General features: G+C 43.9%; 1 protein-coding gene across 2 annotated transcripts in view; it reads right to left on the bottom strand.

The window, feature by feature from the left end:
• Window positions 1-2,424: 2,424 nt before the first annotated feature.
• QPRT (quinolinate phosphoribosyltransferase) overlaps window positions 2,425-23,314 on the bottom strand; it is a 45,582-nt gene continuing 24,692 nt past the window's right edge. For both annotated transcript variants that reach the window (XM_086931684.1, XM_086931685.1), the window contains exons 2-4: window positions 11,089-11,645; window positions 4,978-5,109; window positions 2,425-4,734 (exon numbers count right to left, since the gene is read on the bottom strand). In XM_086931684.1, the coding sequence (XP_086787810.1) occupies window positions 4,411-4,734; window positions 4,978-5,109; window positions 11,089-11,640 (1,008 nt within the window). In that variant the 5' untranslated portion in view covers window positions 11,641-11,645 and the 3' untranslated portion in view covers window positions 2,425-4,410. The remainder of the gene's footprint in view (window positions 4,735-4,977; window positions 5,110-11,088; window positions 11,646-23,314) is intronic.

The raw sequence follows: 23,314 nt of genomic DNA, 5'->3' as shown, positions 1-23,314 counted from the left end.
CTTGGCTTCATATGAGATCCTGTTGGGATGGACATGTAGGGTCTTCAAAGGACCAGTCAGGTGGACATATAGGTGTTGGCTCTCAGCAACAGAAACGTGGAGCAAGCAGCTATACACAACCTGTCGCATTACTCAAGGTGCACCTTGTATTCCTGGGAGAGACGACACGGCCAAACTTCAGCGACTGCACAAATTGGGCTAGGCAGCCCTGGCACACGCTGCCTTTCCCAATACCTTGTGACTGTTGCTCACTGCTTTCTTGAGTCAGAATTACAGACCACTGCTGCCTTCGTTTTACCTACTTCTGAAGCCTTGCATACAATATTACAGTTGCCCTCTCACAGCTAAGAAGCCAAGCCCTGAATGAGGGTGGCTTTTGAATAGTTCCTTTCCAGCACATTTGTGTGCCCAATGGCATTTATACTCTAAATTTACAGAACTGCCCAGAGGTGATGCAATTTGTTGGGGGGACAGTGTGCTTGACAGAAGAGCATGATAGTGGGAGGCATTTAGAGGGGATAGAAAGAATAGCAGAGAGAACACAAGAGGGGACAGCATTTCAGACAAAAAGACTAGTAATAGCCGTGTAAAAGGGATGCAGGTAGTAGAGAAAGGGATAGTGGGTAAGACAGAGGAGCAGGATAGTAGGAGGTGTGTAAAAAGATGGAAAGGAAAGCGGACAAAGAGTGAGGGAAGCAGCAGAATTACTTGTATAGTAAATCATTTCATGTCCTCAGTGCACACAAGCTAGCTGCAGCGCACAGAGAACCTTCACTGCCGCACACACACAAGAAAAATTAGAGGGAACATTGGTTTGGTGTAAATCTATACAGTAGTTTGAGAAATTAGCATTTAAAAGGGCTTAAAAGAGGTCACATTTGTGAAATATTTGGACAATGGGAATGGTGTATTTTTGATTTGCCAATAACTTTGGTGTTGTTTGATGAATTTGTATGCAATTTGTCACATTTATCTTACTCTTGGTATTTCTAAGCTGTGCTGATTTTTCAAAGGGGGCCCGGATTGGGGGGAGGGAGTCAAAAAAGTGTGCATTTGCTAATAATTATGGCACCAATTGATAAATCCACATGAAACTGCAGGCATTTGGCATATATAGTGTCTTTTGTATTTGACAATTTTCACGCAAACCCACCAAGGTGGAGCTTAGATGAAAGGGTGGTGCGAGGTTAAAACCTTTTTTCATGTGAACACCTTTCGTGCTCTTTAATAAACCTGCATGACATTTGGCAGGCTGTTAGCATGTTAAGTCCAGTGTAGGAGTTTCAGATCTAATGGAAATCCAACAAGTATGACAAAGTTAAATGAGGTTCAACAGCCCTATGGCCACCTCCTACTGCTCACAGCCTTTTGCCCCATAGGCACCCTACAAAGGACTGGCCAACATCCACAGCTCATGGACTTTGGCCCCACAGGGCCTGGTCAGCCCCATGTCAGATCTTGTTGAAACGTGAGATTTCAACCCTAGGCATAACCAGCTGACAAATGCAATGCAGATTCATTAATCAGTGCCAAAGTTATCAGCAAATCAACACTTCTTCCCCCCCCCACCCCATGCTCCTTGGTAACTGTGCCACGTTTTGCCAGATTAGCACGAAACTCAAGATATGAAGAGTAAGTTAAAAGTGCTAAGGATATGCCAAGGTTCATAGAGGACTGGGATATGCCACCAAATATATTAGCAACTAAAGATATTTAACACCCCCTCTAACTTTGCACCATGCCACATCTGCTGATTCCAAAGATTGCTTACCTTAGCCAACATCCTGTCTATTATGAGGCTGCTTCGTTTCCCAATAAAGGTATTAGCAAAATGTAACTGTGCCACTCTTTGATGGATCTGCATAAATCTTAATAAATCAAGAGTAAGTTGAACACGATAAAGGTTTGCCAACTTCTGTACAGATCACAAAGCACCAAAGATACTAGCAAATTAAATACCCCCCCCCTCCACTCGAATCCGCTCCATAAGCCTCGTCAGATCAACAGAAAACTAAACATGCTAGATGACTGTTAATTACATGTGATTCCTGAAACGGTATCAGTTATTAGTAAATTAACACCTTTTTTACTCCCCTGACCCTTTAATTGGGTTTTATACTTACGGGTAACTGACACTAACGGCCCTGCACTGCTTCCACCCATTACTCAATAACCCTTCTGGCTTATATTTTAAAGTGATACAATGTATTTTTGTGGGGAACTGTTCACTGCTATGTAAATTCAACTGTTTTATCAGTAGTATAAGGACCTCCTTCACGACTTTTCTTAGCTCTTTCTTCGATTCTTTTATAAAAAAATTAAAAGTTCTTAAAACATCTTTGTACATAAAGTGCAAAAATAAAAACAATTTCAAACTCTTAATGCTGAACAATTACAACATTACAATCTTAATCCATTATACAATTTTGTAGTTAACCAATTTGAGCATTTATTATGACATCCTTTGGCCCTCCAGATGAACAATCTTTATATAAAGGTCCTAGTTCTCACAGAACACGGCAAACACTGATTTCGTGGTTGAGAACCGCTGTCTTAGAGCTACAAAGAAAACAAACTGAGACATAGATAACATTCTATTACATCAAATATCCTTAGACGCCTACAATATTTACAGAATATAATATTTACTCCGCATTTTCTCTATCAGACATTTGTTGATAAATATTCAAAGCATCTAAAATATTCCAAAACTGTTCCATTCACTTTTTGCCAAGTAATAGTACATTATGAGAGATTTTCATTCCATACATTTGAAACCCCTAGCATAAGCATATTTGGCATGGATGAATTTAAAAGTCTTTGAGAGTTGATTGACCGAATTTTCTGAGGTTATATACAGCCAAAGTGATAATCTCTCAATACTAACCGTTTCTCCTCCTCCTACAACCTAGTTGTACATACGTATTACTTGCCAGTGTACTTTAGTTCTATTGTATTTAAACTCAATCTCTTTATTTTTTTCAATTGTGACTGCATGCCGTAGCTTCAAGTTTAATCTATATGCTATTGCTTTTTCTAAGGTTAACTTTTCGATATTCTTGAAAACTCCATTGACAAAAAATACAAGATTTTGTTCTTTTTTTATTTTTAGCCTCGTTATTATATAGCGTCAAGAGGAAGAGAGACAGATAAACATCAATGCACCATTGCTTCTAAAGGGATTGTAAAAATGACATTAGTTGTATGTTGCAACCAGCATCAACTAACTTAAAATCAAATTCTCTAATACTCATTACTTTTGAATCAACAATGTAGAACATCTTTCCTTTTATTCTACAGCAAATATAGCTTCCTTTTCATTCTTCTGTGTACGAAATTTAAATCTGAAAGGTATTAGCACTGGACTAGTTTCAGTAATCAGCTGCCTTTTCCTATAGTCGAAATACAGTAAAGAGAAACTATAAACCAAATTACAACTCTTTCAAAGACGCAACATCTCCACACATCTAATGTTTCACTGTCAGATATCAATCCTGCTGTCACACTTATTATTGCTAAATTACTAGATTGCAAAATACTTTCATCCTATAAAATTCCCAAAATTAAGTATCCTCTATGCTTAAAGAAAAATATGAATTCAACGTCTTACTTAGAATAATTGTAACCAATATTCAATATACTACTTTGGTTGAAAACACTTCAATTCAAGCCGTCAATCAGTCTTCCTATTTGCAGCAATATCGAATTCTCCAAAAATTCACCTTCACCCAGGTTTCACAAACGTACAAGCCTTTTATATTAATCGCTGCATTCTTACAATTTCAACAAGTCTTCTACATGCAACCGGTTTCATCTCCCAAACCTGAACAAAATAAGATTTGCCCTCTAACACTAAAAAATGAAGACAAGTGGTCCCCTCTCGTGTATGGCATGTCATCTTTGTTTTGTGGACTCTCTTTGGCAACTTTTTGTCTTGACACAGAGGAAGTGACAACATACTTGTACTGGCCCACTAGCATTTGACACTAAGGAAATCCGAGCATCATGTAAGGCTGAGAAATCATCAGCATATTTACTGACCCACAGCAGTCCTCATACACTACTTGCCCAGTTTGTGGGACAGAACCACAGTGACTGCAATGCACATCTTCCATACTGTAGAAATATCCTTGTAACATAGTGAATTTAAAAGTTGAGTCCAACAAAGTCCCCTCAAATTTTCAGCTCATACTGATTCAGGACAACCACATTTAAAACAGTGGAAAAGGATGCTTAACAACAGATGTAACATTATACTTCAATAAACAGAAAAAACCTTAGAATTGATGTATAGAACGCCTAACGAACTATGATTTACAGAGAATATTTTAAAGTCAACATTCCAGTCGGAATTTCACATCTCACATAAAACTTCAAATGCTTCTTTTTCTAGTTATCTATTGCAGGTCTCTAAAAAGCAAAGTTGCGTCTTTCTTGTGTCTCTGGAAGACTGGAAGGCGCTGTTGGTGAAGCTGCAGGTGCTGTCTCAGTCCCTCCACCATCATGACCACTGTTGTTGTTATTCATGTTGCTAACTGCCTCCTCTCTGTGGTTTCTGGTAATCTTCAGGGAGAAGTCCACAGCTTTGAAGGCCTGAGTGAGGGAGCCAAGTGACACCACATCCACATGGGGACCAAAGAACCGAGTCACATTCTCCTCTGTGATGCCACCGCTTGCCTCCACAGTGATCTGGGGGAACTCTGATTTTAGGGCTTCGGCGGCTGTATGTACTTCCTGCATGATTCAGAACAGAAAAATAAGGAACTTAGGCACTCCCATACAAGGCCTTTTCATAGATGTCAGCCAGCGCATAGCTTGTATTTTCCACAGCTCAGCTGTTATACCTAAATGTGTCCGTTTAGCCTGCAACCCAGACATTACAGCTGCACAGTCCCCACTCGAAAATCAAGAACCCCGGGTCTGATGCTGTCATGCCAGATCTTACGCTTTGCCACACACCCTTTGTGCCTTGCTCACCTGTGCTTTAAAGTTGTCCAACATCACGATGTCCGCCCCAGCCCGGGCAGCTTCTCTAGCTTCCTCCTGTGAGCGACACTCCACCTCGATTTTCAGGGAGAAGCCTGCAACCATTCGGGCATCTTCAACAGCCTGTGGCAGAAACACAGTGGTCAGGGAGAGTAAAGGGACTGTACAGGGGGATAAGGACCAGGGGCTGGTCAACCTAAGGGAGCCACTATTGGGGCCGGTAATGGAGATTTTGGGCATGAACAGGGGACTGAGGTTTCAGAGAGTGACTAGAGAATACAAGTCATGAACTGGCCTTGTGTGTGAGAGGGGGCAGAAGAGGTAAATAGCAAAGCTGGGTGACAGTCCTATAAGTGATAGGAGTCGGAAGCAGGGTTCTTCAATGCAGTGCCATTGCCCTTTTCTTGCTCTACACAGGACTTTCCTTACCCCCGCACCCTTACTCTGCAAGGAAGCAAGCGGATTCTAGAGGGGTGTTGTGTTGATGGAAGTGTACACAGCCCATCCATGCTCCAGACAACTGTTGCCTAAGCAAGAGGATCTGAAGCTATGTGACTCATCTGCTGCAAACAGTCAGTGGCAAGGTGCGTGTGGCTTAAAGCCAGAGTGCTGCGATAGAAGCTACATAAGCTGAAGGAAGAAGACAGAGGGATAACAATTGTCAAAAAGATCCAAATGCTTTAGTGTTCTAGGTCTCACATCAGGAATTTTCTGATAACAGGAGGCAAGTTCTGATCTTCTCCATTAGGCAGAAAATGGGAGCTGAAGGGATGTGGCCAGGAAGATGAGTGATGTAGACATGCCTGGTTCTATAGAGCAAACTCTTGGAATGGACAGCTTCAGATGCAGTTTGTGTTTGTCTACTATCTAGGAGGGAACACAAAGGCTGACACAAAGACAACCTCACTGGACGTCACCCACGCAATCAGGGCACTGGCACGACGTAAAGCGCCGGGAATGGACGGCTCTCCCCTCAAAATACTATACCACCTTTTTGGGGCAGCTGTCTCTGCGCCTTGTGACCATGTACAACGATGCACTAAAGAGAGGTGAACTCTCCAGTTCCCCTAGGGAATCTACCCTGGTAACCTTCCTCAAACCGAACAGAGATCCCACTCTCACGTCCTCATACAGGCCCATAACTTTACTCAACGTGGACTGAAAATTTTAAGGGAAAATACTGGCAGATCGATACATTCTGGTTCTCCCACAATTGATCCACCCAAACCAAAATGGCCTTCTCCCCAGATGCAACGTGTCACAGAACATATGTAGACTTTTCCATGTACAAGATAGAGCATGGGACCACTTCCCACAAGCCTCATTTTAGACCTTGAAAGGGCCTTCGATACACTCTCATGGCCATATCTATTTGCAACCCTCTGCAAAGTACGTGTCGGCCCGACCTTATTGTCCTACACATAACTCCTCTATAAGGGCCTCACCACTAGGGTGAGAGTAGGAAAGTGCATTTCAGCTCTGCTTCCAGAGGAGCGGGGAACGAGGCACGGGTGCCCCTTGTCCCCCCCTACTTTTCGCCTTGGCAGTGGAACCTCTGGCCATTCGTTTGCGGCAGGAGGGTGAGGCCTGGGGTATTCCAATTGCAGACACAGTTCATTGTGTATCGTTATATCTATTGACGTAAATAATTAATTTACTCTCTTAATTTCTATGCAGGTAAGTACTTAATCAATGATAACTCAATCAGAAGGAAAGAAAACAGAGTCCGTGGTGTTAGAGTTTCTAAGGGTTTTATTCCTCATAAAGGAATCAGGATATCATGTTCTGACCACCACAGGGGTGTCAGAAGGGATAGATGAGCGCGCTCTCGTTTATTGACAATACATAGCTTATATACTTGATTTACATCATAAGGTTCAATGTAAGAGGCGTAACAGCTGAGAGAAGACAAGATAACAGTATACACGTGGTACCAATACATCATCAAGAGGCGTAAACTAGGCGTGAACTAGAGGTGTGTGCTAGAAACGTCACTGATAGGTGACGCAAGTGGGTGGCACCAAGGGGTGGTGCTAACAGAATGTTGCAATGTCAGCAGAAATCGGAAGCTTGGATGCGCGCGCAGCTGCATGACGTGTGATTGACGGGGTGCAGGGGTCTTGACATTTACACTGACGGAAAGAGACAGAAGTCTGGCATGTCAGATCAACTTGTACTTCTATCATATCTGATATCTGATGTTTAGGAACTATACTATCTGGGCGGAAAGGTCTCTAGGGCAGAAGCTATTCTATGCTAACTGTGGATGCGTGTATAAGCGCCTGAGTGTCTACATGTGAAGCGTGGGGGCACGGGGCCTTCCATGGAAGCATGGCAACGGAGGCTATGAATTACTTGCATTAAGACAGGTCGGCCCTTTTGGCTCTGCAGCTGGAGAGGATGTTTACAGGATCTAGTAGGCAGGAATGTATTCTAGGGGAGCGGAACAGATAACTCGAAGGTTATAGTCAGTCTTGGCAGAAAGCAGGCTTGAGCTGAGCGCGAGGGGCCGCGCTGAAAGTAGGACAGAGTTCACGAGTACAGAGGTAGCCTGGGCAGAGTCAGGAGCCACAAAAGAGGTTCAGATGGCAGGAATTCAGGGCCTACTCTTGCTAGAGCAGGAAAAAGTGAAAAGTGTACTACAAAAAGACGGTGGCATAGCATACTTAGGAACGGACTATATAATCCATTCATGGTGGATCTGAAAGAGGACAAGTTGACGTTGGACGCAAATGTATTTGCGTCTTCATAGCTGGCACAGGAGGGAAGTTACATGCACTTTAAGCTGGTACATGGAGTCGGTGGGGTACGCGCTAGGGAACACAACATGGCCAAAATTTAATTTTCCTCACTATGTGCGGGATGTTCTAACGCCAATATGGACAATATTGCAGAACTTCGCAGACGTCTCCTGACTTAAAGTCAATTGGGAAAAATCGACGATCTTTCCTCTCAGCCCTCACCTAGCTCCCTCGGAGATCATGATAGAACCCCAGACACTTTGTTGGAGTGAGACTATACCACTCGCCTGAAAACCTCTACGAGGGGAACCACCGCAAAACATTAGCAGGGCTTCGAGCGGCAGTTACCTTTTGGAAGACTCTGCCGTTGGCTCCCATAAGGCGTGTAGCCTTAGCGAAGATGATTATGGTGCCCGGCTACTCTACTCCTTTACCAATCTCCTGGTGATACCACCTCGCTCCTTTTTTCAGGAACTAGACACACTACTCACAACATTGATATGGGTAGGTGGTAGACAGAGTAGCCTTACAAACCCTCTACTTACCTACAACACAAGGGGGTTTAGGGCCCCCCTCCTTCGAAGCTTATTTCCTGGCGGCACAGATTTAGTGGCTGTCCCTTTGAACAGCAGAACGCCACATAGAGGAGACATTTACTAACGACAATCGGATACCTCTCCCGGCCATCCGGAGACTGCTGATGCCAGGAACCAAACCGACGCGTACACACCCCCTACAGGTATTGACTGCCCGCAAATGCATGATGCGCATACACTGTATATCAAGGGGTCTACCCCTTTACTCCCCAGTGCTCCCATTAGTGAGATTCCCACAGAAGGAGAACTATTACACATCCGGAGCCCTCCGGATATGGACGGAGCATAAGGTGACGGAGATCGAGGCACCTTTTGAAAATGGGCATCTGAAAACATATGCCCAAATGCGGGATAGCTACTATCTCCCTCCGGGATAATTCCTGGTGCACAGACGATTAGTAGACAGGGCACAACAATGTTGGGATCTCACTGAGGGGAAACCACCAACACACCCAGTGCTACATACAATCCTACGTATGTGGGGGCAGACACTTAGTCACTTGGCATTATAAGGCAATAGGGGAACTGATTACGGCCCCTCTAGTGACCCTACGCCAAAAATGGGAAGACGAGATAGGACGAGCGCTTAATGACCAAGAATGGGAAAAGGCTCGAGTACCCAAAGAAAGTTTCACGGAACAAGCTGTTCAAATCATTCAATTGAATATTCTTCACCGTGGATACTTAACACCGCATAAGCTCCACCGATTTTACCCCGATATACATTTTGCATGCCCCAGATGCCAAACACCCGAAGCGAACTTCAAACACATGTTCTGGGACTGTCCCGTAATCCAGTCATATTGGGGTAGGATACATCGGGTTCTAGGGGCGACTGTTCACCTCAGGCACATTACCTCGTGGGAGGCATGTGTCCTGGGGGACTTCCGCAGGCAGAAGACAGAAAAGGTGCACTGCAGGTTTGCGTCCTTAGCCATACTCCTGGCAAAACGGGGAATAGCTATGTATTGGAGAGCACCGGCAGGACCCCCTCAGGCAGCCTGGATAGGCACCGTTAAAAAATGGGGGGCAGCGAGGAAGCAACATTGAGAGATGAGGAGGTGAAGGGGATTCAAAAACATCCCATCTCTATGGAATGGGCACAACTCCTGTTCCAGTTCACACAAGAGACAACACAAGAAGACTCGCCCAGGGCTACACCAACCCAATCCCAAACTCCACCCCTGTCCTCGATTGCGCACACAAGTGCCGTATCAAAAGAAAGGCCGATCATATAACAGGGTCCCACCAGACTAGTACCCCGACTACTGAAGGGAGATACAGCCCCCTTTGGACTTCCCTCTCTCCCCGATTCTGATGCCGCAGATATTTCGTAGACGAGCTGGAACCAACCACAAAACAGATACCTACCACAAAATATATTTTTTTGTAGGCTCCCCGGACCCCTCCCATCCCCCCCCCCCCCCCCCCCCCATAGTTCACAGTTTAATGTTTACCCCCTGGCACCACAGAGTAGGCTCCTATATATTGGGAGCACAACATTGGGCATTAATCAAAGAGGTACACCAGGATAGAGTGTGGGACTACACATCAACCCGCACCCTTGCGGAAACCCTCATATACAGGCACCTGATATTAGTCAGCCTACCACATCTCACACCAGATCACTAGAGGTGTAATATCCAGGTCCAATTTGCTGTTACTTACTTGAACTATATGATGTATGATGAGATGGTTGCTCTATAATGTGCTTATATTGTCTGACTGTCTGGGTACACCTGGCATCAAGTCTTACTTGAAAATGTATAATGATGTACCATGGAAAATGAAACTCTCAATAAAAACATTTTAAACAAAAAAATAGTAGGGAACACAAAGTTGAGAATGGAATAGAGTGAGAGCGTAATGAAGGATATCCATAGGAAAGAGATCTTGGTAACATGTGTGAAACGTGAGGGAAAACTTAACTTTGCCCATGGTCTTGGAATAGGCTTCTGATGGCTTACCCCAGGGCACATTTTAGCTACCCGGGAGTTCCTACTTGCAGTGTGTTAACCACCAGCAAATTCCATGCAACAATTCACAGTCGGTCTGTCCTGTAAAGATCAGCTGGGCTGAAAAAGAGGTCTATAAGATGTGCACAACATGAGGAATGGGTCAGCTATCTCTACTGGCTCTCCAGGGGCAGCTCGCTGTCACCATGAGGAGGTCCTACTTTCACCCCGAAGGATGGCTCTGCTTTTACCAATAGGATAACTCTGTTGTAACCTTTAAATAGCTTTTCTGTAACAGTGAAGGAAGTCCCTTAACCTCATAGAGAACCATGCTCTAAACGCAAAGACGTTTTTCCATAACCCCAAGGACAGCTCTGCCGTAACCAGAGGAATACAATTCTTCCATAACACCAGAAATTACCCTACTGTATGCCCATCAGTTAAGTCTGCAATGACTGCACAGAAAGCTGCGTCATCGACTCTCCTCCAACCCCAGGGATCCCAGCAGTGACCACTTAGTTGTCATCCCAAGATAGCCCCGCTGATGCAGGACAGATCACTGTGCTGTTTGCTGAGGGAGAGTTGTGGGCTACCATGAACAGGTCTGTTGGCATTTTTTGTTACCCTGGGCTAGACAGGCGGTCACCCCCAAAAGAGTCACCCCCAAAACACTGCTCTGCGGTGCCTACGATGAACAGCTCCGCTGTTATCCTACAGGAAACAACTGCTATCAGAGCAGGGAAAGTTTCCTAGCACTGAATGTTTGTCTCCATCATCCATGGAGATGATCTTCTCCCCCAATCCACATACCTGAGTGATGTTCCCAGCAGACCAGATGTGGTTGTCCTTTAACATGACGAGGCTGCTGAGGTCGTAGCGGTGAGTGGAACAGCCCCCCACCAGCATGGCATACTTCTCTACCAGTCTGAATCCAGGTGTTGTCTTTCGGGTGCCTGCAACCTGGCCATGCCACTTGGCAACACTGGCCAGCCCGGTCACCTTTTGTGCAGAGGTGGCAATTCCACTGCAACGGGCCAGGCAGTTAAGTGCCACGCGCTCACCCAGTAGCAAGTGGCGTACCTTTCCCCGAACTGAAGCCACCCGGGTTATGGGTTCAAGCCAGGTGCCGTCTGGGTGGGACCATTCCACTGTGCAGCCCAATTCATTGAAGATAGCATCAAAGAAAGGTGCCCCGGCAAGCACCCCTGGTGACTTGCAGAGCAGGACAGCAAGCTCCTCTCGCTCGCCCACGACAAAGCCACCATAGTCGAAGCCAGGAGTGTCCTCCTGTAACCAGTCACATGCAAGCTTCTTGAGCGTCACTGGATGAAGCAGATGGCTGAAGTCGGCTCGAGTTGTCATGGCACCTGCAGTTGGACCAAAAGAGATTACATGTACAAGGAATCAAAGAGAATGTGCATCATCTCCAAACATCCATACAAGATAACTAGTGCTTCTAGATCACAATCACCCACAAGCACCCTACCACAATCCCGATTGCTGCTAAAGCATCGCCCAGTGACCCTTCTGCAGTCCTAAAAGATTCCCATGCGCTCTTATCAGTCCCTGTGCTGCAACATCTCTATCTCTGCCAGCACTCACATGGCATCCCGCAGAACATGCACCTCAACAGCTTCTGCTTAAGTCTGTGCTCCCAGAGACAGTTTGATGCTGGACTTTTAAAAAACTCCGAGCTCTCTGGTGCATGCTGAAGGCAAAACTTGTTGGATCATGCGAGAACAAGACCCTGCCAACTTCTTAATCACAAACATACAAACTAACTTTACAGGATTAAACTTCTCCTGGGCTTCTTGTCACTACTTTAATCAATGACACAACTGAAGGGAAGTTAGAGGAAACAGTGAGAACAGGGTGTATCCTCCCAAATCTCACTAATTCATACAAGGAACAACCCAGTTCAAAAGGAAGAACTTCATAGGATGTGAAAATTGTACATAGTTCTGTTCTGAAATTTTAACAAACCATGGTGTGTTGTAGTGAAAAAAAGCAAAAGTTAAGAGTGAAAAGGGCATTTTCTCAAAATGATTTGTTCGCAGGAAAAAATATGGACTAAAGGCGTTCAGACTTGCACTGCAGTGGACTTGCTTGCCTGCGCTGCATGCCTCAGCGCAAGGAAAAGACTCAATGTTCTTTTTGGGTCACAGCAGCACAGGGCATGCTGCAATCCTCTTTTTGGCCACAGTGGCGCAGGCCAATCCGTATTTCCTGTCTGGAACCTTGAACTGGAGTGTCCGCTACCCGCACACACCTTGGCACCGAGTTCGCTCTCTTCTGTCCTCTTCCTCAGGTAGACTCTACCAGCAAAGCAGTCTTACTGCACCTCACTCTGGACTTTCTGCACTGGGCGGTCATCATCTACACTGAAGAGTGATCATCGAAAAGCAAAAGGGTGGTCTCAACTAAAGGGTCCATTTAATCCTAAACCACAGAGACCATAGTACAACCATTCTCTCCCACCATCTATTTAATGGCACTGCTACTGGAAGACTAATCAGCATCTCCTCTCCGCAAAAGGCCTGATTGAATTTCTTGCCTAGGCTCCTCTCTCTCCCCTTCAGTGTACAGGTCTCCTCCCTCCAGTTCGCCCCATTAATTAAAAGGCTCCAAAGTGGAAAAATAAAATGGTGATAAAGTTAATAAATCACCATTTTATTATTCACTGCACGGGAGATGAGCGGTGGGTGGGCCCTTGCTACTGCGTGGCAGCAGCAGGGAGGAGAGGTGGGCACTTTAGTTTAAAGTGCACATGTCACATTGGTTGGCTGTCTTGCGACGGCCAGCATGACATGGGCATTTTAAGCATCTCCAATCTGAGCTGGGTGGAAAGCACTCACAGGCCTCTAGTGCAAGAGGGAGCAACTATCAATTCATAAAACAAGTACGCTGCAAACACCACTCTATGTACTAAATCAAAGAAAGGGTTGGTAGTCCATGGTCAGGGCAATGAGGGACGCTTGGTGCACACCTCCAGGACTGATCAGGATCTCACACATCAAGAGACAGGTCTAGGCCTCAATACACATAGCAGACGGTTGTAGGTCTGGAGTCAAGAATCAAAAACCACCGTAACAACGGCTATCATGGAGGGAACATTCCAATACCAACATAGTGCCACCCCCGTCTATGAAAGTGAGAGAGGATGAGATGTTCCCTACACATCAAGATGGGCTAACTGATGTGTGAAGGAGTATTTAGGTGACGGAGACAATCATGGTTTGTCTAGAGTGACTGACGCCCAGTTGAAGCCAAGGGGTACTCTGGTTATCCCTTCACTCACAAATATAGAGTTGAAGTTGTAGCTCCATACCATGGGTTAAAGCAATACTCTTTCCAGATACAGGAGTTGTTGAATACTGCCTTAAGTGGGATGATGATGATGATAGATAGATAGATAGATAGATAGATAGATAAAGGCAGTGGGGAAACACAGTTTCTGTGAAGAATTACACTGTTTTAGTAGGGATTCCATTAATTATTCAATATATATATATATATATATATGCAATTATTTGCTTGGCACTGTTGTTGAACGTTTCCCCGCAGGTAGCCCGGTATTGCAATGAGCCAAGTCAACTCCACAACTCCAATGTCGTTAGTTTATAGTGATGATAACATTAGGTTTATCGGCCAGTCAGGAGGCAAACGACAGCAGGAAAGCTACAGAAATGTGAAAAGTGAGGATGGCAGATCCAGAACTTTGCCTCCCACCCACGCAACCACCTGAGAAGCACCAGTGGGCACTCAATTGTGCCAGTACCACCTTTAACTAATCCTGTTTTCCTGAGCCGGACAGTGAGCCCATTGACCAGGGATAAATTATGCATTTCCTAGTCTGATGTATCAGTGATTCAGGTCTACCACAAAGGAGTGGTGTTGAAACAAGTCAATGAATATGAAACACTGCTCCCTCTCCATGGTGTGGGTGTTTTTGATTGGGCATGATGAAGTGTTGCTTGGAGGCGAGCACCGGTATGTCCAAGGTGAATGTATGTAGCCCAATCTGCTCAGTGACGTGTCTGAACATACTACTGGAAATATATTTCACATGGACTCAGTTATATTTGCCTATATCATCCGTATTGGTAGTTGAATGATTAAACCATCTACCCTCGCAGAGGTTCGGTCAGACAACCGTCTTCTTAATGGTACTACTGTCCACACACCTTGGCCTAAAGCTTTGTCCGAGGGAATGGGGTGTCAGAGCTGTAGAAGTGTTTGTTTACACCACTAGGGTTCACCTATTCTGGATTGGCAGCTTCTGTCACGTTTTGATGCATGGGAGGGCTACTGAAAGTCTTAAATGTGGTGAAGTTTACAATAGGACAGATTTCTCCTACCACGCCCACCCCCATTTGATTTTTCTGATTTGGACCCTCACAAAACACGCTTTAAGTTGAAGAGATGGCAATTCATGATAAGTACAGCAAAGCAGCTCTTTCTCCACGAAGTGCTGTTAACAGATTACCTACTTGGCAGATGATTCATTTAAAGAGTACAACACTGAGTATCCATGGTGATGCCAACCAGTCACCAAACTGAATTCTAAGGATTCTCCGAGGACCCAGACCGTGTACCACACAATGAATTCTGCACGTTACTACACCTCTGACTGACTAGAGAGATAGATCCGTTTGCCTGTAGGAACCCCTGCTCACCATGGTATAGCATAGCAGCCCCTTTGCAGCCATACCAGAAGGCAATGCAGAGCCTGGCCTAACCATAGAAGTAAAGAAAAGACTCTGTATGGAATATCGTAGTAAACCTAAGTGAATGCTGAAACCCTTTGTCCAAAAAAACAATATTCAGTTGGCTTTGGAAAATATAATTTAGATACATTTTATCTTTTGATGTCAAGCCACTTTCGTTTTAAAACACACATTATAATCACCTGTGGTTTGACTGCTTGGCAGCTTCGAATTTCCTACAATTACAGGGCCTCTTATCCGTTACATCCTGGAAAAGGCCACCCACTCCGAAAAGGCCTTCCAAATTGAAACGCGTCATGGAGCTGTTTTCCTTACCCAGCTGAGGATAGCTCACAACACTGAATGCCTGCTACTGCTTCTCTGCCCCCTGTTCCCAGCCAAAGAAGAACTGCTGCCCGAGGCTTAGGTAAACACCTGCCCTCCTGTCATAATCAACATGGAGCTCAGCTAAGCTATGCCAGACCCTGAGCAAGAAGGGCCAAAGTAGAACCGTTCAGTGCACAATCCATGGACGAGCGTCAGGCTAACACCACCCTCCCAACTGCCTCATCTGAAGGTACGACAGCAGGCAACCACAGGTGAGATGAATCTCCATAGCAGTAGCGCGAAGGCTGCATCATACACTATGTCATGGGGCATTCCTTGCAAATCTGCCCACTATTTCCTTTACTGGGGCTCCCTGTGGACTAGGGGATCTACTGCAGAAGATAGAGTCGGAACCAGCACAGCTTCAACTGTATTGCATTATTTCAACAACTGCAAACTCGATGTATTCATAAAGTAGTAGCAGTTAGGAACAAGCATTGGCATAGCCAATAGGTCTCGCATTTGGGACCTTAGAAGTGTTTAGCCATACAACACTTGATGTTGTTGCACCAATTGGCTTGTTTAACTAAATTGCATTTTAAAGGATTCAATTTTTTTCTGCAACAAAGTACTGCATTTTTGGTGTGTTTAATTTCGCACTGCATTCCGCTTTTTCCTTCATGCATGGTATCTCTCGGAGTTGAGACAGCAATACACCAAGGACTTAAGTTGTTGGCAGAGCAGGACGCAGGGAGACCATGTATTTTAACGAATAAAATATCCTCTGTCGTAAAATGCCACATTAAAAATGGAGAAAGCATCTTCACAAGCCTACTGGCTATTCCAAATCCCCGACTGGTGCAGGGAACAGTGATGTTACTGGGGAAGTAATTCTCTTATTAAAAAAGCAATTACATTCTCCTGTGTATTATAAATATCGCTGAGTCCCGAGCTAGGGATAGCGGATGCATGGGGCTGGACATAAGTTTTTCAGACTCTGCAGAAGGCAGGTTTGTCCATGGGTTGTGACAGTTCGTCAAGATACTTTTCAAGGTTATTGGTATAGCGAAAAAGTATGAAGACATTGGGGGGTGGGGGCTGGAAGAGATGAAGGGGATGTGCGCAAGATAGAGAGGCAAAAGGAACGAGGAAAGGACAGAGGAAGTTAGGGAATGTTTAAGAGGAAAGGGAACGTGACATTCAGAGGGAGGGGGGAGAGAACGATAACAATTGGAGGTGGTGAGTGAGAGGGGTAAAACAGAGGGAATTTGATAATGATGCAGTTTATATAGAGCTCAACCCTGTGCACAGCGTGAGTCACACATCACAAGACAGGGGCAGCTACAAGCGGGAAGCGCTCTTTGAGGTTTCCACTCTTCCGCTCAAAATTCCCAAGCTATGTATGTGCCTATTGAGCACCAATGTTCTCCATGGGTGTTTACTACAAGGAATGCGCTTGCTGTGAGTAAGTATCTAAAAGACATTCAAATAACATGCGCTAAAATGAACAGCTTTATTGGCGCTGCTCAACTTCCAATCACTGAGGAAATTTAACAAGCATTGGCCACGCAGCCATGAAAGTAACGCGGCCGTGAAAGCAAAAGTGATGGCAGGTACGCGCTCTGTGGTGGGGGAGGGGCAGAGCGAGGCGCTTGGCAAAGCAAGGCTTAATGAGCCATGAAAGTCACATGGCGGCTGTGCTCATGAACGCAACCTTGAGGCCAGGAAGAGATTGTGGTAGCACTTTGAAAAGCCACTAACTAAATGTTTAGCCAGAACAGCGCATGCGCTGGCTCTTGCGAGACTTAAAATCTGTGTGGGTTCAGACACTAGCAAATACTCAACAGAAAAGCATGGAGGGAAGGCTTAAGGAACGCAGGCAGGAAATTTCCGAAAACATGCCTGGAAATAGTCTAAACTACTGACACTCGCTCTAGGTAGCATTTCAACCCAACATATATTTCACCCACTATGTCACTCTTAACAGAGGCCCTACCATCACAGAAGAGTTAAACTATGGCATTAGAAGTGGATGCCATAACAGAGATAGATACACAGTCTGCCGGTAATGCTTGTCAAGAATTGTTTTCTTTTTATCTGTGCTGCCTCAAAAGGTTGAAGTATGTCAGTTCACTGAGCATGCACCTTCTCACTGAATCGGCTATCAGAAGAAATGCCTGGCTGACAAACAGGCAGTGACTGAGACGCCTTTGTGTTTAAGTTTAGTAGAACAAAGCACTTTAACTTCAAACGATCACACAATGCCGAAGCCTTCCACAAAAGCCAGCACCCTTAATGATGTAGCTTTCTAGGTTTATGTTTAACGGAAAGTTTAGTAGCTAGATTACTGTGCATTTAAACATTCGACAAATAACTTAAAAACATGCCATATCAATTAAAAAGATTATAACGCCCATAACTGCAACAGTAGATCATCTCATGCCTACTACATTAGACTTTAAAATAAAAAGACAGCCAAGAGATGTTACATCAGGATGTTGCAAGCCCATCAATATTGAAAAGCATTCAAGTCAGACATACCACCATAATATTCCTACAAAGCGTGAAAATACAAATAGGTGCGTTTCTGAAAGTGTGCCCACTACTCAAGCACATTACCTAGATGATTGGGAATTATGAACAATTACAAACCTCCCTATATACCCAAGAACCTTTCGAGAACTTGCAAGTCTGTGTAGCACAAGGCCCAAACTAGAGGCTTATTCTCAACGGTAAGTACATCGGGCTGTAAACTAAAGTTTCTGTCTGCATTTACCTCGGTTATGCCTTCCAGCAATGGACAAAGGGATTTCTGCCAGGCGTAAGCCTGTTTAGAGGGACATAGATCTCCATACCCTGTAGATCCCACTAAAAGGGTGGAATTGAGGGCGCTCCAGGGCATGGCTAGCTTTGCCAGTTTCTGAATGCGAACAAACAAGTATGTTTGTGGGCACCCACAATCTGCTATCGCTAGACTTTACAGATAGACTTGTATATGTTCTTCAACCTAGTGATGGAGCCAGTACCGTTTCCAGGCTGGGAAGGGACATCAACCCTCCCCCCCAACCCCATATTTGGTGGCCGTGTACATGAAGTGGGTTTCTCCACTGGGAAAATATGTTTCCTAGTGGAACGCCACTGACCCATAACAAAACAAAATAAACTGCATTGGCGAATCCATTCTTCCTGAGGAAAGTTCTCCACACCATACAAAGGGAATGCGTTCTCACTAATGAAATCACAGATCCCCAATGAATTAGTATGAAAACGAAGCAAATCGCAGCCTTTTATGTGGATTCATTGAGGAGGTTACAAATTTCAAAAAAATTATAGATAGATTGAACAGCCAGTTTTGGACACAGATTTAATAAAAATCAGAGTGTAATTTTAGTATTTTATTCTGTTTAGGCTAAATTTAACAATAAGCGACAATATTTTATCCAGTAGAAAAACAAGATAGTTCTTTAACAGCAGTTTACAGAAAATGCTTATTTTCCAAATATTCATTAATTTTTACAGCTGGGTGACTAGGTGACTGAAAGGTTACTTTAGGTGGTCGCATAGCAGCAACAGACAACGAGAAAAAAGTCATAGTTTCCAAACAGCACATAAAATAAGTGTTTCTTTGCTACTGTCCATTGCGATCTACTTTTCAACATAGCCTTTAAACAAAACCCGCAATTGAAGATATTGCTTCTTTCAGAAAATTATTTCTGAATTTCAGTCTAATTAAATCTGTCTCAAATGTAAGACCTTGTATAAGGAGTTCCACTCGAATGCCCTCGATCCTAAACGAGGAAGGGAGTACAACTTTTGAGAAACATATCCACTCGACAAAAGAATACGGTCTCAGGAAGGATTTAAAAACATTCTGGGGAAGACAGATATTCTATGCTTACAGGAGACCTTGCTGTGCGACGAAACCCCCGTCACTGAAGGTTTCACCCACCATGTAAAGCCTGCAAGAAAGAATCAAGTAGGTAGGGCATCAGGCGGTCAGATGACGTTGGTTTCAACAAGGATAGTGAGGGATATATATATTCTGGAATTAAAGTATAATTGGCCATTAGGTAGCAGAGTGCTGACTCCAAATAACATTGCAGGTGAAGGTGGCCTATGCATTATTAATGTATAATGTATAGCTATTGGTATTGTAAATGACAAATGTTTTATTTATTTTTATTTTTGAAAATAGAGAAATTAATAGCTTTGTCATTTACAATGCCAATAGTTATAACTTTTGCAAATGTGACACCTATAGCATTTGTAATGCAATATGTGTTGTATTTACATGACTTACAGGTATTGATATTACAAATAATGTTTTTTTTTTAAATAATTAATACTTAAATAAAAGTTATTGTAATTTATAATGGCAATAGGTTAAACTTTTGTAAATAACTTTGGTGAAGATTATGTTCAGTGTATTTTATTGTGACGAAAATCCAAGAACAGAAGTGAAATATTAACATCTTTTTGTTAAATTTGTAATAAAGCTTGAAACATTGAGAGAATATATTTGAACCAGTTGTTTTTGAATGGTTGCACAGATAGATTCTGTGGTGGCGCTGAGTGATGTTGTGATGGCGAACGAGTGATGCTGTGGCGTTCAGTGATGCGGTGGTAGCGCATAGTGATGTTGTGGTGCCCCTGAGTGATGCTGTGGTGGAGCTGAGTGATGCTGTATGCTATGCTATGTTTTGCTATCCTATGTTTTGTTTTGTTATGCTATGCTTTGCTATCCTATGCTTTGATTTGTTATGCTTTGTTTTGCTATGTTATGTTTTGTTATGCTATGCTATGTTTTGCTCTGCTATGCTTTGTTATACAATGCTATATTTTGTTATGATATGCTATGTTTTGTTATCTTTTATTATGCTATGCTATGTTTTGTTGTGTTTGGTATGCTATGTTTTGCTGTGCTATTACATGTTTTGGTATGCTATTTTTTGTTAAGCTATGCTATGTTTTGTTGTGTTTTGCTATGTTCTGTAATGCTATGTTTTGTTATGCTATGTTTTGTTGTGCTATGCTATGCTTTATTTTGCTCTCCTATGCTTTGTTTTTTATGCTATGCTATGTTTAGTTTTGCTATCCTATGCTTTGGTTTGTTATGCTATGTTTTGTTGTGTTTTGTTATGCTATGTTTTGCTATGCTATGCTTTGTTATGCTATGCTAGGTTTTGTTAAGCTATGCAATGTTTTGTTGTGTTTTATTATGCTATGCTTTGTTTTGCTATGCTGTTTTGTTATGCTATGTTTTGTTATGCTATGCTATGCTATGCTATGTTTTGTTATGCTATGCTAAGCTTTGTTTTGGTATGCTCTGCTATGTTGTGTTGTGTTTTGGTATGCTATGTTATGCTATGTTTTGTTATGTATGCTATGTTTTGTTATGTTATGCTTTTTTTGTTATGCTATGTTGTGTTATGCTATGCTTTGTTTTGCTATGCTGTTTTATCTTATTTTGTTGTTTTTTGTTATGCTATGTTTTGTTGTGTTTTGTTATGCTAAGTTTTGCTTTGCTATGCTTTGTTATGCTATGCTATGTTTTGTTATGCTATGTAATGTTTTGCTGTGTTTTATTATGCTATGGTTTGTTTTGCTATGCTGTTTTGTTATGCTATGTTTTGTTATGCTATGCTATAGTATGCTATGTTATGCTATGTTTTATTATGCTATGCTATATTATGCTATGTTTTGTTATGCTGTCCTAAGCTTTGTTTTGGTATGCTATGCTATGTTTTGTTATGCTATGTTATGTTATGTTTTGCTATGCTTTGCTATGCTTTGCTATGTTTTGTTATGTATGCTATGTTTTGTTGTGTTTTGTTATATTATGATTTGTTGTGTTTTGCTATGATTTGTTATGCTGTTTTGTTATGCTATGCTATGTTTTGTTTTGCTATGCTTTAGGTTTTGTTATGCTATGCTATGCTTTGTTGTGTTTTGCTATGCTATGTCTTGTTTTGTTATACTAGGTTTTGTTTTGCTATCCTATGCTTTGTTTTGTTATGCTATGCTATGTTTTGCTATCCTATGCTTTTTTGTTATGCTATGCTGTGTTTTGTTATGCTATGTTTTGTTATGCTATGCTGGTGAGGGTGTGTGAGGGTGAGTGAGGGTTAGGGGGTGTGAGGGTGTGTGAGGGTAAGAGGGTTGTGAGGGTGAGGGGATGTGAGGGTGACTGAGGGTGAGGGGTGTGAGGGTGAGTGTGAAGGGGTGTGAGGGTGAGTGAGGGGGTGTGAGGGGGTGAGGGTGAGGGTGTGTGAAGGTGTGAGAGGGTGTGTGAAGGTGTGTGAGGGTGTGTGAGGGGGTGTGAGGGGGTGTGAGGGTGAGGGTGCCTGAGGGTGAGGGTAAGGATGGGTGAGGGGGTGTGAGGGTGAGTTGTTGTGTTTTGTTATGCTATGCTATGTTTTCTTTTGCTATGCTTTATGTTTTGTTATGCTATGTTTTGTTGTGTTTTGTTATGCTTTGCTATGCTTTGTTGTGTTTTGCTATGCTAGGTCTTGTTTTGTTATGCTAGGTTTTGTTTTGCTATCCTATGCTTTTTTTGTTATGCTATGCTGTGTTTTGTTATGCTTGGTTTTGTTATGCTATGCTGGTGAGGGTGTGTGAGGTTGAGTGAGGGTTAGGGGGTGTGAGGGTAAGAGGGTTGTGAGGGTGAGGGGATGTGAGGGTGAGTGAGGGTGTGTGAGGGTGAGTGAGGGTGTGTGAGGGTGAGGTGAGGGGGGTGAGTGTGAGGGTGAAGGGGTGTGAGGGTGAGTGGGGGTGTGTGAGGGTGTGAGGGTGAGGGGGTGAGGGGTGTGAGGGGGTGAGGGGGGTGAGGGGTGTGAGGGTGTGTGAAGGTGTGAGAGGGTGTGTGAAGGTGTGTGAGGGTGTGTGAGGGTGAGGGGTGAGGAAAGGGCTAGGGGGTGTGAGGGTGCGTGAGGGTGAGGGTAAGGGTGGGTGAGGGGGTGTGAGGGTGAGGTAGTGTGAGGGGGTGTGAGGGTGAGTGAGGGGGAGTGAGGGTGAGGGGGTGTGGGGGTGTGAGGGTGAGGGGGTGTGGGGGTTAGGGTGAGGGAGGGTGAGGGTAAGGGTGTGTGAGGGTGAGGGGGTGTTAGGGTGAGGGGATGTGAGGGTAAGGTTGTATGAGGGTGAGGTGATGCGAGGGGGAGTGAGGGGGTGTGAGGGTAAGGAATTCTGCAACTCTGGGCAATAGCTTGCTTAATCTCCACAACGGCCCCCACAATGCTAAGGGTGCCTGGCCTCCACCTTGGGGGTGCCCAGGAGTGGACGACTCACAGGGAAAGCCAGGATGGGTTCCACAGCAGTATTCGTACAAGCGCCTTGAGACCCTTGCGGGTGAGTAGTGCGCTATACAAGTATCAATTTACATTTACATAGCTACTTCCGGGTTACGTTGGCAGAGTCAGCACAAACGAATGTTCCTTTACTTCTCTTTATAGTTTAGCCCCCTCGACCCCCCTACAAACCCGAAGGAAGTGTGGAATTTCCACACTGAAGGTATGTTTTCTAACGGCTGCCCTTACCAATAATTGCGCCACCAACTAAGTGCGCACTGTGATGATAACGCTTCCGCACGCCCTCGCAGGCCCATTCACGATACCTTAAGTGCACACATGTCAATTTTTTGAGCAGGGCACTCAAGTGATCACGTTAGTTTTAACGATTCATCGGCATGCCTTAATATACAGTCAAAACACCTCGCAATGAGACCAATTTTATGCATGTCACACTTTGTGGAGAAAGAGAGAGCTGACACTGCCATTTACTATGGGGTCTGTAAAGTATTGCCATCTTTTTCGTTGCCACAAAATGAATCATGATTTTGAAACAAATGTAGTAAATCACTACTTGTATGTGTCTCCCCCTACCCTTACCCTTGTATCATGTTTATTTATGTTTGTATATTTTACAGGTACATTGTGACCACATTGAAAAGGAAACAGGTTGAAAATTCCCTTTTTCTCACACTGTTTACAATAAGACAATTGATTGTT

The sequence above is a fragment of the Lissotriton vulgaris genome, chromosome 7, assembly GCF_964263255.1.
Source record: "Lissotriton vulgaris chromosome 7, aLisVul1.2, whole genome shotgun sequence".
Taxonomy (NCBI): Eukaryota; Metazoa; Chordata; class Amphibia; order Caudata; family Salamandridae; genus Lissotriton; species Lissotriton vulgaris.
The sequence above is the reverse complement of the archived record's forward strand: the minus strand, read 5'-3'. Positions and strand labels throughout refer to the sequence as shown.